Consider the following 12636-nt stretch of genomic DNA (forward strand, 5'->3'; position numbering starts at 1 on the left):
CCCCCCCCCACGTCGTGTCCCCCCCGTCGGGTCCCTCCAGTCGAATCGGCCAGAGGAGGCGCGGCCGCGCGGCGCCCGCCGCCCTCCGGCTGATGCAATCCCCACGCGGAGGGAGGGGCGGGGCCTCCGCCCTTGGGACGGCCCCCCGGGGGGCGGGGACATCGCACCGCCGCGCCGGTATCCAATGAGCGGCGGCGTCGTGCTGTAACGGTCAGGAGGCGGGCGGGCGCTTGCGCCTTTGGTGCGCCCCGCCCCTCCGGGCTCGCTGAGGAGGCGGGAGGGTTGAGGCGCTGCGCTCGCCCCCGCGCCGCCATTTTGTGCCGCCGCCCGCAGCAGGATGGAGTCGAGTACCCGAGGGAAGTCGCCCGCCGCCTGCCGCGCCTGCCTCCCCGCAGCCCCTCGACGGAGCGCCGCTCCGCAGGTCCGACCGCACCGCTGGGAACGCTGAAGAGCCTCCTCTGCCCGCCGCCGCTCATGGAGCCGAGCGGACGGGAACGCGCCGGCCCCGGCCTGGGGCGAGCCCGGCTGGGCTTCGCCGCGGCCTGGCCTAAGCTGGCCGGGCCCAGCGCGGCCCCCGCAGGCGCCTCGCCCCAGGCGAGCCCGCCCTTCTCCTGGCTGCGGCTGATGTCGCAGCTCCTCTCCCCGCTGCCCGCTTTGCTGCATCGGCTGCTGCCCGGCCCTGCGCTGAGCAGTGCCCTCTGCCCCGCCGCCGGGCAGGCGCCCGCCAAGGGCCCCCAGCCGCTGCTGTTGCTTTCGGAGCCGGCCCCTTCGCTGGACTGGGCCGAAGAGAGGCTGCCGTGGCCGGAGGAGCCGCTGGAGAAGGGGCGAGAGGGTGGTATGGAACCCACGCCGGGCCTCTGGGGAACCGGGCTGGTGCGGAGCAGCCTGGTGTCCTTCCCCGTACCGCGTGTGGACTTGTACGTGCTGGCCCCGGAGCAGGGCCAGGCTTGGTGCTCCGGGAAGAGCCATCTGCCCCAGCCCCTGCGAGCCGAGGTCCCCGCGGAGGCCTGGCGAGGCTGCCCTGCCCCGGGCGGCTTGCCGGAGGCCGAGTTCCTCCGTAGCAAGCGCTTGGCTTTTCTCCAGCGGTGGCATTTGGCGAGCGGTGGCCTGGCCGTGCCAGACCCGGACCACGGCTATCACAGCCTGGAGGAGGAGCAGCAGCAGCATAAGAGCGTTTGTCAAGAAGAGGTCGGGGGACGGCGGGAGCAGCAGTGCGATGCCGGGGACTTGAAGCGGTCTGAGGAGCCGAACGGCTTGGAGAGACAACCTGGAGGTGGTCCCTTGGAGCAGGAGGGGATAAGGGGTTCAGCTGAGAAGGGGGCACTTGACGGGGAAGCCTCGACTGAAGAGGACGATGAGGACTCCGAAATAGAGCAAAACCTTCCCGTTTCAGCCAGACCTGCCTGTGCAAATAAACTAATAGACTATATCATAGGGGGAGTTTCCAGTGGGGAGGAGAGTGCGGATGATGAGGATGACTGGGATGATGATGACGATGGGTTTGATAGCGAAGGGCTCCCCTCGGATTCAGACACCGGTAGCCAGGACGGGGAAAGGCTTAATCTCTGGAATTCCTTCTACAGTTTGGATCCATACAACCCTCAGAACTTCACAGCCACCATCCAGACATCTTCCAGCAATCCGGGAAAGGATATGTCGGATGTGGAGGAGGAGGAAGAGGAAGATTCATCGTGGGCAGAGGACTCCTCAGGCTCTCCTCATCCTAGTTCTGAAGAGGAAGACGAGTGGGACTGTAGCAGTGTGGATGAGGCAGAAAACTTGAAACTTTGGAACTCATTCTGTACCTCAGATGATCCATATAATCCTTTAAATTTCAAGGCAGCCTTTCAAACAGCAGAGAAAAAAGGGACGCCTGGTTTAAAAGGAGCAGAGGGGCCGAGTTTGGGCACTTCTGAGCGTAGTCACTTAACTGTCTGTCGGGTGCAGTTGGAAAAACATAACTGTGGGGTCACTGGCTTTGTGCAGCATGGCATTCTTTCTGGTGAGGAATGTAGAAGTACCAAGCGGAAAAAGGTATATCCTTTGTTTACGTTTCTGTGTTTTGGGGGTGCTAAAAAAAAACACAACAAAAAACCAAACAACAAACCCACATTGCACGAAGCAGTGTGTGAGTGGGTGAGGTCACTTGTGCCAGGATTCCAGCCACAGCGGTAGGCAGATCATGCCTCCATGAGCTTATGGTCTAAATATTTGACTGGAATGAGTGTGCCTCATCCTTTACACGTGATGGTAGATTTTGTAATTCAGTGACACAAGGCAGATAATTTTTTTTAGATTTCTTTTCTAGACCTGAAGTTAAATTTTCCTTCTAAGATGTAGTTTTCATTCCGTATTTGTGTCATAATGTAGTTTTCATCGTTGGAGAAACAGATGGGAACTGCGGTGTAAGTTTTTCGTTTGGAAAGTACCTGTTTCTGTTACGAATAATGTTGATGAAGTATTTTAGGACTTTTGCGTATGCCTAGCGTAATTGAGACTTAATGGATTGTAAACATTTTAGGACTTGTGACAGGTCTGCTTGAGTTACAAATGTCTTTTGGAGTAGGAAGAATTCTGTTGCAGGTTAACACATGCTACAGTAAGCCACTGAAGTTTCATTTCAAAGTATAGTAATACTCCCATTTCCATTTAAGAGACTATTATAATTCAGCAGTTGTTTTTAAAAAAGATGTAATCTGGAATTGGGCGTCTGAGCACAAACTGGAAATGTAATGTGTTTATGAGGAGTTTGTGCATTAAAAAACTTTTAATACGTGTGCTAGGATTCAGGTAAATAGTAGCAAACAAATTCATCCTCTCAAGTTTTGTGATGCTACAGATGCACAAGATGGCTTTTCAGGCATAATGTCTGAGTCTTGCCTGATACTTCAAACATTTGTATGAGTAATAGCTTGTGATACCAAGTCCCAGGGTAACACACTAGTGTAACAAGTTGTCAAAATAGAAAACTTCTATAATGTTTGCTTTAGTGTTCTTAAGGTGGAGAGATTTGTTTTCTCCTTTAATTGGGAGCCTGGCTTGGAGGTAACTTCATACCTGGTTTTGCTAGGGCGAATGGTGTTTACAGACTTAATGGTTCACACAGGACAAACTATTGTATTTTAATCTAAATGGAAAACAATCAAAAGTTAAACAGCTCCTGCAAGAGGTCCTTTGTAACTGACAGCATCTGTCTGAAGTGCTGCGAGGTAGCACTGATGAGCCCTGGTGTAAGTTCCTACTGTTCTGACCTAAATACTGTGCCAGGGATGTAGACTTAACAGCAGTTATTTTTTGACTAATTTGTTGTTAGACTCTGTAATCTATTGACATGGTGAAAGAACGATGATCTAGATGCAGTGTTTCACATGATGTTACAAAATCCAGTAATTGGGCCCAAGGGTGTCTTAGACTGATGTAAAAAGAATGTAAGGTAGCAACTCACAAAGGGATAAGCTGATGTAACAGCTCCATGTGCTTGAAAGCAGATGCTTAATTAGGTCTGTCTGCAAAACAGAGCAGAGGTTGCCAAGCAGTGACCAAGGTGTTCCCAGGAAATCCTCCAAGTCATTCGTCCTGCTCAAGGCTATTTTCTATCTGGCATCCTGCAATCAAACCTGGGAGCGTTTTGTTTCACTTACGAGTTAGCAATGAATGCATTGACACTATGCAAGGACTCTGCTTTCACAGAGAGCTCAGCAGTAATTTGGGATAGCTGCACTATTTGGAAGTAACAGTTTTTAATCTAGTTTACATTTGATGAATTCTGGAGGTTGCTTTCACATGGTCTCTTGTGGCTCTGTATCCTCAACTGCTGATTATTCCTGTAGGTCACCTCTTCTGTAACTGTTATCTTCATATTTTCTGTGAAGGTTGGAAGATGGCTCTACCACAAAAAGCAATTTTGCTCTACACTCCTCATTGTGTTAGCATGAACTGGGTGTGAAACCAGGGTTGTGTTAATAACATGTAGGAATGGTGCAGCAAGGTTGTTTGGGGTTTTGTACCTCCCCATGTTTTCTCCTGACCTTCAGAAGTAGCTGTCCTGCAGCAAATTCAGTGGAGTTGTCTGTAATGACAGTGTTTGGCTTGTCTTCAAGAATTGGTCCTAGTCTGAGAGTTGATGGATGCTGACAGGTAGCTAGTTTGTCCTTCAGGTTTGTGCCTTTTGTATAGCTAAATGAAGAGCAGTACAAGTAGGAAACTGAAATAGTCTGGCTTTTGCTTATTGCTTGATAACAGAAAGACTTAAATCCTTAGTATACTAATAGTATAAATACTGTGAAGTTTAGATCCTGAGCCTCTTAAGTTACTTTGTTTTCTTAAAATAGCTTAATAGTTCTTAAAAATAGCCAAGAGTGAAAGTTTTCATACGTATTTTAAAGTGCCATGACTTTGACTTAATTTCCTTGCGTGAGCTTAGGTCACTGGAATTTGATAGCAGCTCTAAATAGATGGGTTTGTTCCAGTCACGTAGCAATGACTGTTGCTTCCTTACATGTAGCATAGTTCCTTTTCCTGAAGTACAAGCTGACTCACATGATTGCTTACTCTACAGAACAATGATTCTTTTTTTTTTTTTATTATGTAAGCTTCAGTAATCGGAGTTGTTGGCCAGTAGCATATTTCTAGCCTTAAGTGAGTGTCCTGGCATGTCCTACTGAGTAACATGCTTGAACTGTATCTGTGTAAGGTTATAACCCAGTACTGATGTTGGGGAGGGTGTTATTTCACAGGGAACGTTGTTTGATCTGCCGTCAGCCTAAAGAGGCCTCTTGGGCTGCAGTTTAGAAACTGTAGTAGTTTGAGTGCTACTTTTGGTAGAGGGGGAAGTCAGCAACTGGTCGCTTTTAAAGCCGAGAGGTGAAATATACTCTGGCCCGGGTAGTGCAGAGACCTAGCATGACCTGGTAGCATATCTGAGGATTTTTGCTATTTTAGATGTTTAGTAACTTCTGTTAAAACTAAAAATCATATGTGCAAATAAATATTAAGCTCCTTTTGCATGAGTGTTTGGCTAGTGCTTTACTAAATGACTTGTCTTTTCCAGGTGACCTTCCTTGAAAAAGTTACTGAGTATTACATAAGCAGTGAGGAGGATCGTAAAGGACCCTGGGAAGAGCTTGCACGAGATGGTTGCAGGTTCCAGAAACGTATCCAAGAAACAGAAGAAGCCATAGGATACTGCTTCACAACAGAGCATAGACAAAGAGTATTTAATAGACTCCAAGAAACCTACTACAAGAGGGTTGATCCTTTCTAGCACCTTAAAAGATATGGTAGTTGTGTGACCCTAAGCACTCATGAACATCTTCAAAACAAGAAGTGGCAGCTGCATGTGCTATTTTGAAATGGGGAGAGAAGTGGGATTTAACACTTTTTTTCCCAGTTTGGTATTCAGCCAACAAATATACCTGTGTGTCCCATTTTGATATCCAGACGAAATCTTTTGAGTATCATCAAGGGTAAGGATGGTATAATTGCATTCCTTTTAAGTAACACTTGAGAAACAGACTGCTTTAGGTTAAATCCATTCCAAAAATGCCTTGTCTGCCGTATGTGGAGAAGTGGTGACTATTAAGTTGGATTTTTGCACTTTGAAAAAGCAAAACCTATTTTGAAGGAAATATTTATGGGGCTCAGAACCTAGTTATTGCAGTTTTGATTTAAAGTTTCTAGAGGTACTTGCTACTTTCTTGTGGTTCTCCATTTTCTCTAACATGTACAAAAGTCTCAATTTTGTTTAGCTAATAACGTTAACTTTACTGTGCAAAGCAGATAGTTTATTCCTTCCTTTTAAGATCGCAGTTTTGCATGTAATCTAACGTTTGAGTGTTTATGTAGCGCTTTGATGTCTCAATATTTCAGTCTAGCACACTGGGGGATTCAGGGGAACTCTGGTGCACTACAAGCCCTTTGGTTTATCTTTATTTAAATAATACCTTTACCCAGTACTGTTCCAAAGGGTATTGGCTGCTTGCGCACCAAACCTTTGCTTTCAGGGTGATGAAAGGCCTCATCCCGATCAATAATAAAAGCTTCAAGGTATGTATCAAGGCTATGGCTGATAGTTTGAATTTAGGTAGCCACGCAAAGGGAACTAACCCCTAGTTCTTTAGTTAATCTTAGAGTAACTTTGCTGTAATTGATTCTGCTTTCTGAAGATGGATTGAAGTGCAGGATTCTTCATATTTCTTGTATCCAATATGCTTGTTCTGGTACTTGTAAGGAGAATTATCTTTGACTTATGGAAGTCTAAGGCTACAAATTGCTGTGTTCTTTACCAAAAGCCAGTATTAATACCTCTACGCGTCTGCACTTTTGTTCATCTGGTACCAAAATAACATTTCATGTTTGGGGTCTGAATGTTGAGGTCCTTGGTAGAAGGAAAACACTCCTTATTTATGTTCCTAACTTAAAATGTTTAATTGTTGTTTCAGTCAAAAAAAAAAAAAAAGGCAGCACCATTTGGATATGTGTTTGGACCTGAAGGATGTTGTGTGGCTGTTATCCAAGCAGGTATGAAGTCAAGCGATGGAATAAATACCAAACATCAAAGAATTCTTATCTGTTTGCATGAAGTTGCGTGAATAAATGATTTGCTACTTTGGTCAGTCAGCTGACTAGAATTGTTTCCCTTTTGTAAGGGAGAAACCTAAAAACACTTCAGAATTGTCATCTTGTTAATGATTTCAGTTTTTACTTTGAAATAAAATTACAGATAATGGAGAAAAGAGCTTCACAGAGCTTTACGGAATTTTCTGTTTGATTGTGCCATCTCAATTCTGTCTCAAATTTCAGAGTTACTGGGTTTATACTTTATTCTTACTGCATGAAGTATGTTCTTTGAATTTAAAAATTACCTTTCTCTGCTACAAGTTAGAATTGTTACAATTATGAAATTCAGAGAGTTAACTGTGAACTACAGTAGAGTTGTCATGTAAACTTAAAATACGGCTGAAACTCAAGCAGCCTTACAGACTGGCTACTTGAAAGCAATGCAGCAATGTTATTTTTCATCCCCCTGGCACAAAAAAGGGGGATTTTCCTTTCCTACAAAAGATAATGTTAATTGTAAGATCATAATTCTAATCATGCCTTTAAATCCTGTGAAATAATTTTTAGGAGTTCATTTTCCTGTATCATGTTTGATAACAGGTGTTCTGCTTTTTTGTTTAGGAAAAAGCACGCAGGGTGATAAACGTAGAATTACAATAGAAAATTTGTTGACTTATGGTCCAAGTGTGACTAATAAGTAAAAATGCTGTTCATTGCTTATGGTAAAGTACACTGTAGTCATTTTTCCATTACTCTCCTAGTTTCTTCGATCTTGGAGAACTTGTTGGTGCTTCAGTTACTCTGGACAACTCACTTGGTTTACTGGTGCTTGTAAGAAGCTTTAGAGCGGTGTGAATTAACACCTGCAAATACTGATCCACTGTTTGCAGAGGCTTGGAAAAGACTACAGCTGGAAACGAACAGAATTGACAAATTGGATGTAAACTAGATTAAAAACTGTTACTTCCAAAGTGCTTCTAACATTTGAGAAATTGGTTTTTTCCAACCTGCAGTGTATCAAGCACTCTGTTCTAACACTGCTGATTCTCACTGAAACATACCTGCTTGGGTAAGCTTTTTCCCCTGTCAAGCCTCATGTTTTCAAAGTATCCGATGTAAGGTGGTAGGAGATTAACACTAAATGCATCACTATAAACATCATTTTAAAAGCAAGCTCAGCTTGCTTGTCACCATTTTCCCTATAACATCTTAAAATGGTCATACAGGATGTGTACATGTGTAAGTGCTTTGAGTGAGACAGTAAAAATAACACTTGTTGAACTTTAAATCAAAACTGTAATTATCAGATTTTATTTTTATATAATTTAGAGAAAGTTAGAAGACCTTCAACATCGGCTTTATACAGATTTTAATTGATTTGTGTCAAGTTTGTTGGGTTTTTATATCTAAAGTTATATTTCTGTACATAATAAAGCTATTCAGAACTAATCTGTAAATTGTAATAAAGATATTTGCAAGATAATGCCAAATTGTTTTTCTTGGAAAGAATTTACGGGAGATGTCAGCAAGCAAATGCAAAAGCACAGTTCATACATGCATGTTTAGCTTTATGAGAACATTAAATATTTTTTTTATCACCCTTGTTTCAGAGGAGGTTATGGTAATTCAGAAGCAGGCATTCTCCCCTGTGAATTTCCTTCTGAACTGGTAAATGCATGATCATAAGGGCTCCTTGTACTGATGAAGCTTTAAACTAAAATACAAAGTGTGCAAGTGCAATTAGTTATATTCAAATTAGGTGTTGGCTCGGTGTAAGCAGGGATGTTAATGTTTTGTTGCCCTAATTGAAGCAGAGTATTGAGATTCGGGTTTAGTTTGCTCACTGGTTAGCATAACTTTAAATATGAATACTGCATGGTTTTGAAGGTATTTCAGGGGTTTTTTTGAAGTATTTTCAGGCTTTGCATTGAAACAAATTTGAGGTGTCACCTTGTGAGTGGAAGCAACTTGAAGGTGCCAAACATCTGATTGATCTTCAATGAACGAGAGCCAGAATGCTTCCCTGTGTTTTGCCACATAGTGTTGGCTTATAATGCAGTGAATGATTTGTTCCCTTGTTTATGTTTTAGTGAAGTAAAATGTTTGGTAAGGAGCTCAGAATATGGGAGAGGTGTCAATGCCCAGTGACACATAATCCTGCACAGCATTATGCAGCATAATTATTTTTAATGGAGGATTTCTTTTGTTGTGTAAAGCTGCGTCTACCATGGTGTGTTTTTTAGGCTAGCAAATACCATAATTTTGGCACAGTCTCTCATGAGCGTGAAGCTAGAACGCTTCGCCAGAGCTGGGTGTTCTCCAGGGCGTTGTGCCCCTTGGCTGGGGCTGGTCGGGATGGCTGCTCTTGGCTGGATGGGAAGGAGGAGGCTGGAAATGCAGCGCTGCTGCGGGTGCAGAGCAGGGCAGTGACAAGATGTGGCCTTTAGATCTCACAAGTTGAGGGGTGAAGGTGCCTGGAGTAGTTTGCAGGCACCGGTCAGCTCTTCCAGGGGTTCCCAGGGGCTTACTGGGGAATGAGGCTGTCCTGGATGAGCGTGAGGATTTTGGCCTCAACCAAAACCCTGCTGACGAACTTTCTGGAGCAGTGATGCTGGTGACTCTGCTCCACGTGGGACATTGTCATGGTGTAGGAATCTCTGGAATGAGTTCAAGGGCCGCGGGTTGGTCACACCTCTTCTAGAGCGACGTCTTGGGGGAAGAGCTTTCAAAGTTATTCATTGTTTAGTTTATGCCTTAAAGAAAAGCGCTGCTGAGAGCTCACTACGGGGATGGTACTATGACTATTGCTCCTGTCTTGCAGCACAAGCCATGTTTCACTCTGTGCTTGCATCTTGTCTGAATGTCTCTAAACCACCACTGTGCAGTATTTGTTTCTGTAAGAGTATCATGGGTAGAAAACTGCTGGACTAGACAAGGAAAAACATTGTTTGAACTTCCTGCAATACTCTCTTGAAAAGAGTGAACAAAGCTGAACATAGTGAATGTAATTATGGTGTTTTAAAAAAAAAACAAAACCAAAAATGCTTTAAAAGTCATAATCACCTGTTCTGCTGCTGGCTCTAAAATCTGCCTTAAAAATGAACATTGCAATTTCTCTTTATTCAAGTGAGGTAGCTTAAAGAAATATAGTTAGTGTGCTAAATGAAAGCTGCTGTGTGTCTGGCAGTCCATCCAGATGCCATCTGGAATGTAGAAATCCTGCTGGGATTTCTTTATTCTGTTGGCACTGAGGTCTGCAGTTGGAGTTTAGTTGACAGTTTTTATCTGTGTTAGAGTAGAATTGTTCCTGCTCTGGTAGCTGTATCTTCTCCGCAGGACCTGTTTGTCAGCAAAGCACATGGGGAGTAAATAAGCTGCTATTTTTCTGCTCACTACTGACTGCGTCCACTAAAATGCCATTTGCAAATTAATAGTGCTGCAGAGCTGGTTTAGTCCCACAAAAGCAAGTTTCTTCTGAAACTGGCAGGCAGGAGAAGGCAATGACACTGTGAATCATGATTGCAATTCTAGGGAGAGTCCGCTGCTTTCCAGCTGCACGGCCTTGACCCGATGGACTGTAACTCGGATATAATCCAAGGTTTATTTCAGTGTGTGTGGTGGGGGTGGGGAAATGAAGTCTTGTAAAAGCTGTCCATTAGTCTTGAGTGTATAAAGTATTAGAGCCCATTAGTAGGCACCCATCTGCCCCTCTTGCTAATGCTCACGATAAGACTGTTAGCAATAAAAACACTGGCTGCTTTGTAGCGGCCCCAGCTGTAGGAGCACATCGGATATTCATTGCTTTCCTTGCCTGTCTGTTCTTTTCAGGATGGCATGTGGCATTTTGCTAGATACGTGAACTGTCTTCTCCATTCTTCCTCTTGTAATCACTAGGTGTGTTGCTTCTCACAGGAAAAAAAAAAAAAAAAATCCAACAAAACCCCCTGCCTGTAGAAATGTACCGTTTGGGGTATCCCACGCTGGCAGGCTGGACTTGAAGCTTTGAGCGGCTGTGGGAAAGGAGGTCTTTCTCAGCACAATTCACTGGTTCAAGGGACAAACCCGGTTTGCAGTAGCCTACCAGCTGTAAAACGAAGCTGTTGAAGATAAATTCCTGCTATCTTTGGCGCAGACATAGTCTGGACAGCCCTGGACGGTACTATCTTAAGCTAAATCTAAATGCCTATCTTTAGGGAAGATAGCTGCCACAAAGAATAACTGATACGTACGGAGCAAAGCAAAGAAAGGTCTGCTTGGAAAATAGGGCTTTGATGCTCGGTGGGTCTGTGGAGGTTTGTGTAATGGCAGCAGCATGTTTGACATCGCTCTGGAGCAGCTGTTCCTACCCCACTGCTGCGTGACAGCCTGGCGTGAGCTGCTCGTTGCCCTGTGGGAAACGCTGGCTGGCTTCCCTCCCTGTCACCGAGAGAGGAGGCACCTCATCAGAAACAGAAAATAGCTACCGACTGCAGCCCTTTTGCATGCAAAGAGCAGCCTTTGGCTGGGAGCGGTTGGGATACGGTCCCAGGTCTCTCACAGGGACTTTGTGCTTAGAAGAAACAAAGACCCAGCAGGGACATTTGGATTTAGCACCTTTTCCCCTTTCCTTCTCGTGCTCTGTGCTTCTCGTTTTAGGCTTGCTGTTTCAGGTTGCTGAGATAATTTAGGCCAGATCTGAGGTTAAGCAAAGCTGCTAGCAAAGGGGAAGCAGGAGCAGGTTAAAAAGATTTCCCTTCTAGAGCTGGAGGGATGTTATGCTGGCACCTTTCCATGCCTCCTCCCATGCCGGCTGTTGGGAGCTATGGTAACAAGCTGTACAAGGGTTTGGAGTTCTCAGGGTGGATGTGGGAGCGGTGGGTTGCCTGCCTGGTGGTAAATGTGTTACTCAGATCGGTGATAAAAGGCTGTTAAACATCTGCTTGCGATCTGGGTGTCTGGGCTCCAGCGTACCAGCCCGGTAGGATCCACAGAGCAGCACCCACCAGTGCTCCCGGCAGTGGCGTTCCCTGGCACCATCTATCAAATTACAAGCAGTTTACAACCAGACATAAAGAATATGAAGCAATTAGCTTTTTTGCTTAGCAACTCTCTTTCACTTGAGGTGATGACTGGTCTCTCTGCTCGAGCTGGGAAAGCCAGGAGGGACCAGTGCGCTCCTGCCTGCCCCAGTATCCCAAAGGACAGTGGTGTGGTGGCCGTTGTGTCCCCAGCCTGGCTCCCAGGTGGGGCCTTTGAGTAGTCGGATGGGCAGTGTGTGGACTAAAGGGGAGGGAGGAGAAGATAGCTTGAAGTTACGGGGAGCAGACTGGTGTGTATTAACGGTCAAGGAGGGGGCACAACACGCATCTCAGGGTGCATGAGGTTGGGCTCGGTGGAAGCGCCTGGCCGACTCGCTCTGCAGCTGCATTTCTGGTCTTGTTTCTGGGGAAGCTTTTGTCCAGGAGATGGTGCCAGAACCGTACAGCAGCGCGGGACTCGCAGCCCGCAACGCTGCCGGGGCCACCGCCACCCCAAAACACTTGTGGCCGAGTGGGTCCCCCGGCTGTCCCCTTGCAGAGCTCCCTCCCACCCATCCCTCCGCGGTGGCCTGAAGGTGCTTTGCCACCTTGCTCTGGTGCGAGCATCAGGGCGGGACGGGCAAATGTGGGGCAAGCGCAATAACCATCCCTTTCTGCGCAGAAGCGCCCGGTTTTGTGACATTCCGAACATCTGACCCACGAGGGCTCCACGCGGGAAACTTCCTCAGCCTTTGTTTGCTTTCCTCCGCAGGGCAGGTCACCCACGATGGGCTGGGTGTCAGGCAGCAGCCGGGGTGAGACGTCCTCTCTGACCACAACTAAGCCACAGCGGTGGCTGTGTCACCCCGTCGCTCACCCAGCGCAGCCCTTTTCGGCGTGCTTCGCTCCCTTTGCCTTTTGTTCTCCGCGTGGTCCCACCGTGGCTCCAAGCGAAGGCTCGGTGCTGCATAGGAGAAGGTGGCTGCCGGTGGCTACTCCTGGCACGTTGGTGAGCGAAATCCTTCTGCCCAAACCGGCATCTCATGCACAAGGGTGACCTGGTGCCTCTGGGCTTGCCAGC

At 46.2% G+C, this 12636-nt stretch overlaps 1 protein-coding gene across 1 annotated transcript; it reads left to right on the forward strand.

Annotated features, from left to right (window-relative positions):
- The first annotated feature begins 256 nt into the window (after window positions 1-256).
- On the forward strand, window positions 257-5465 carry PPP1R15B (protein phosphatase 1 regulatory subunit 15B). Its single transcript, XM_049832431.1, has 2 exons — window positions 257-2034; window positions 5051-5465. Exons 1-2 carry the CDS (start codon window positions 475-477, stop codon window positions 5261-5263), a joined length of 1773 nt encoding a protein of 590 aa, XP_049688388.1. The 5' UTR covers window positions 257-474; the 3' UTR covers window positions 5264-5465.
- Window positions 5466-12636: the final 7171 nt, after the last annotated feature.

This window comes from Accipiter gentilis, chromosome 29 (assembly GCF_929443795.1).
Source record: "Accipiter gentilis chromosome 29, bAccGen1.1, whole genome shotgun sequence".
In the NCBI taxonomy this organism is placed as follows: domain Eukaryota; kingdom Metazoa; phylum Chordata; class Aves; order Accipitriformes; family Accipitridae; genus Astur; species Astur gentilis.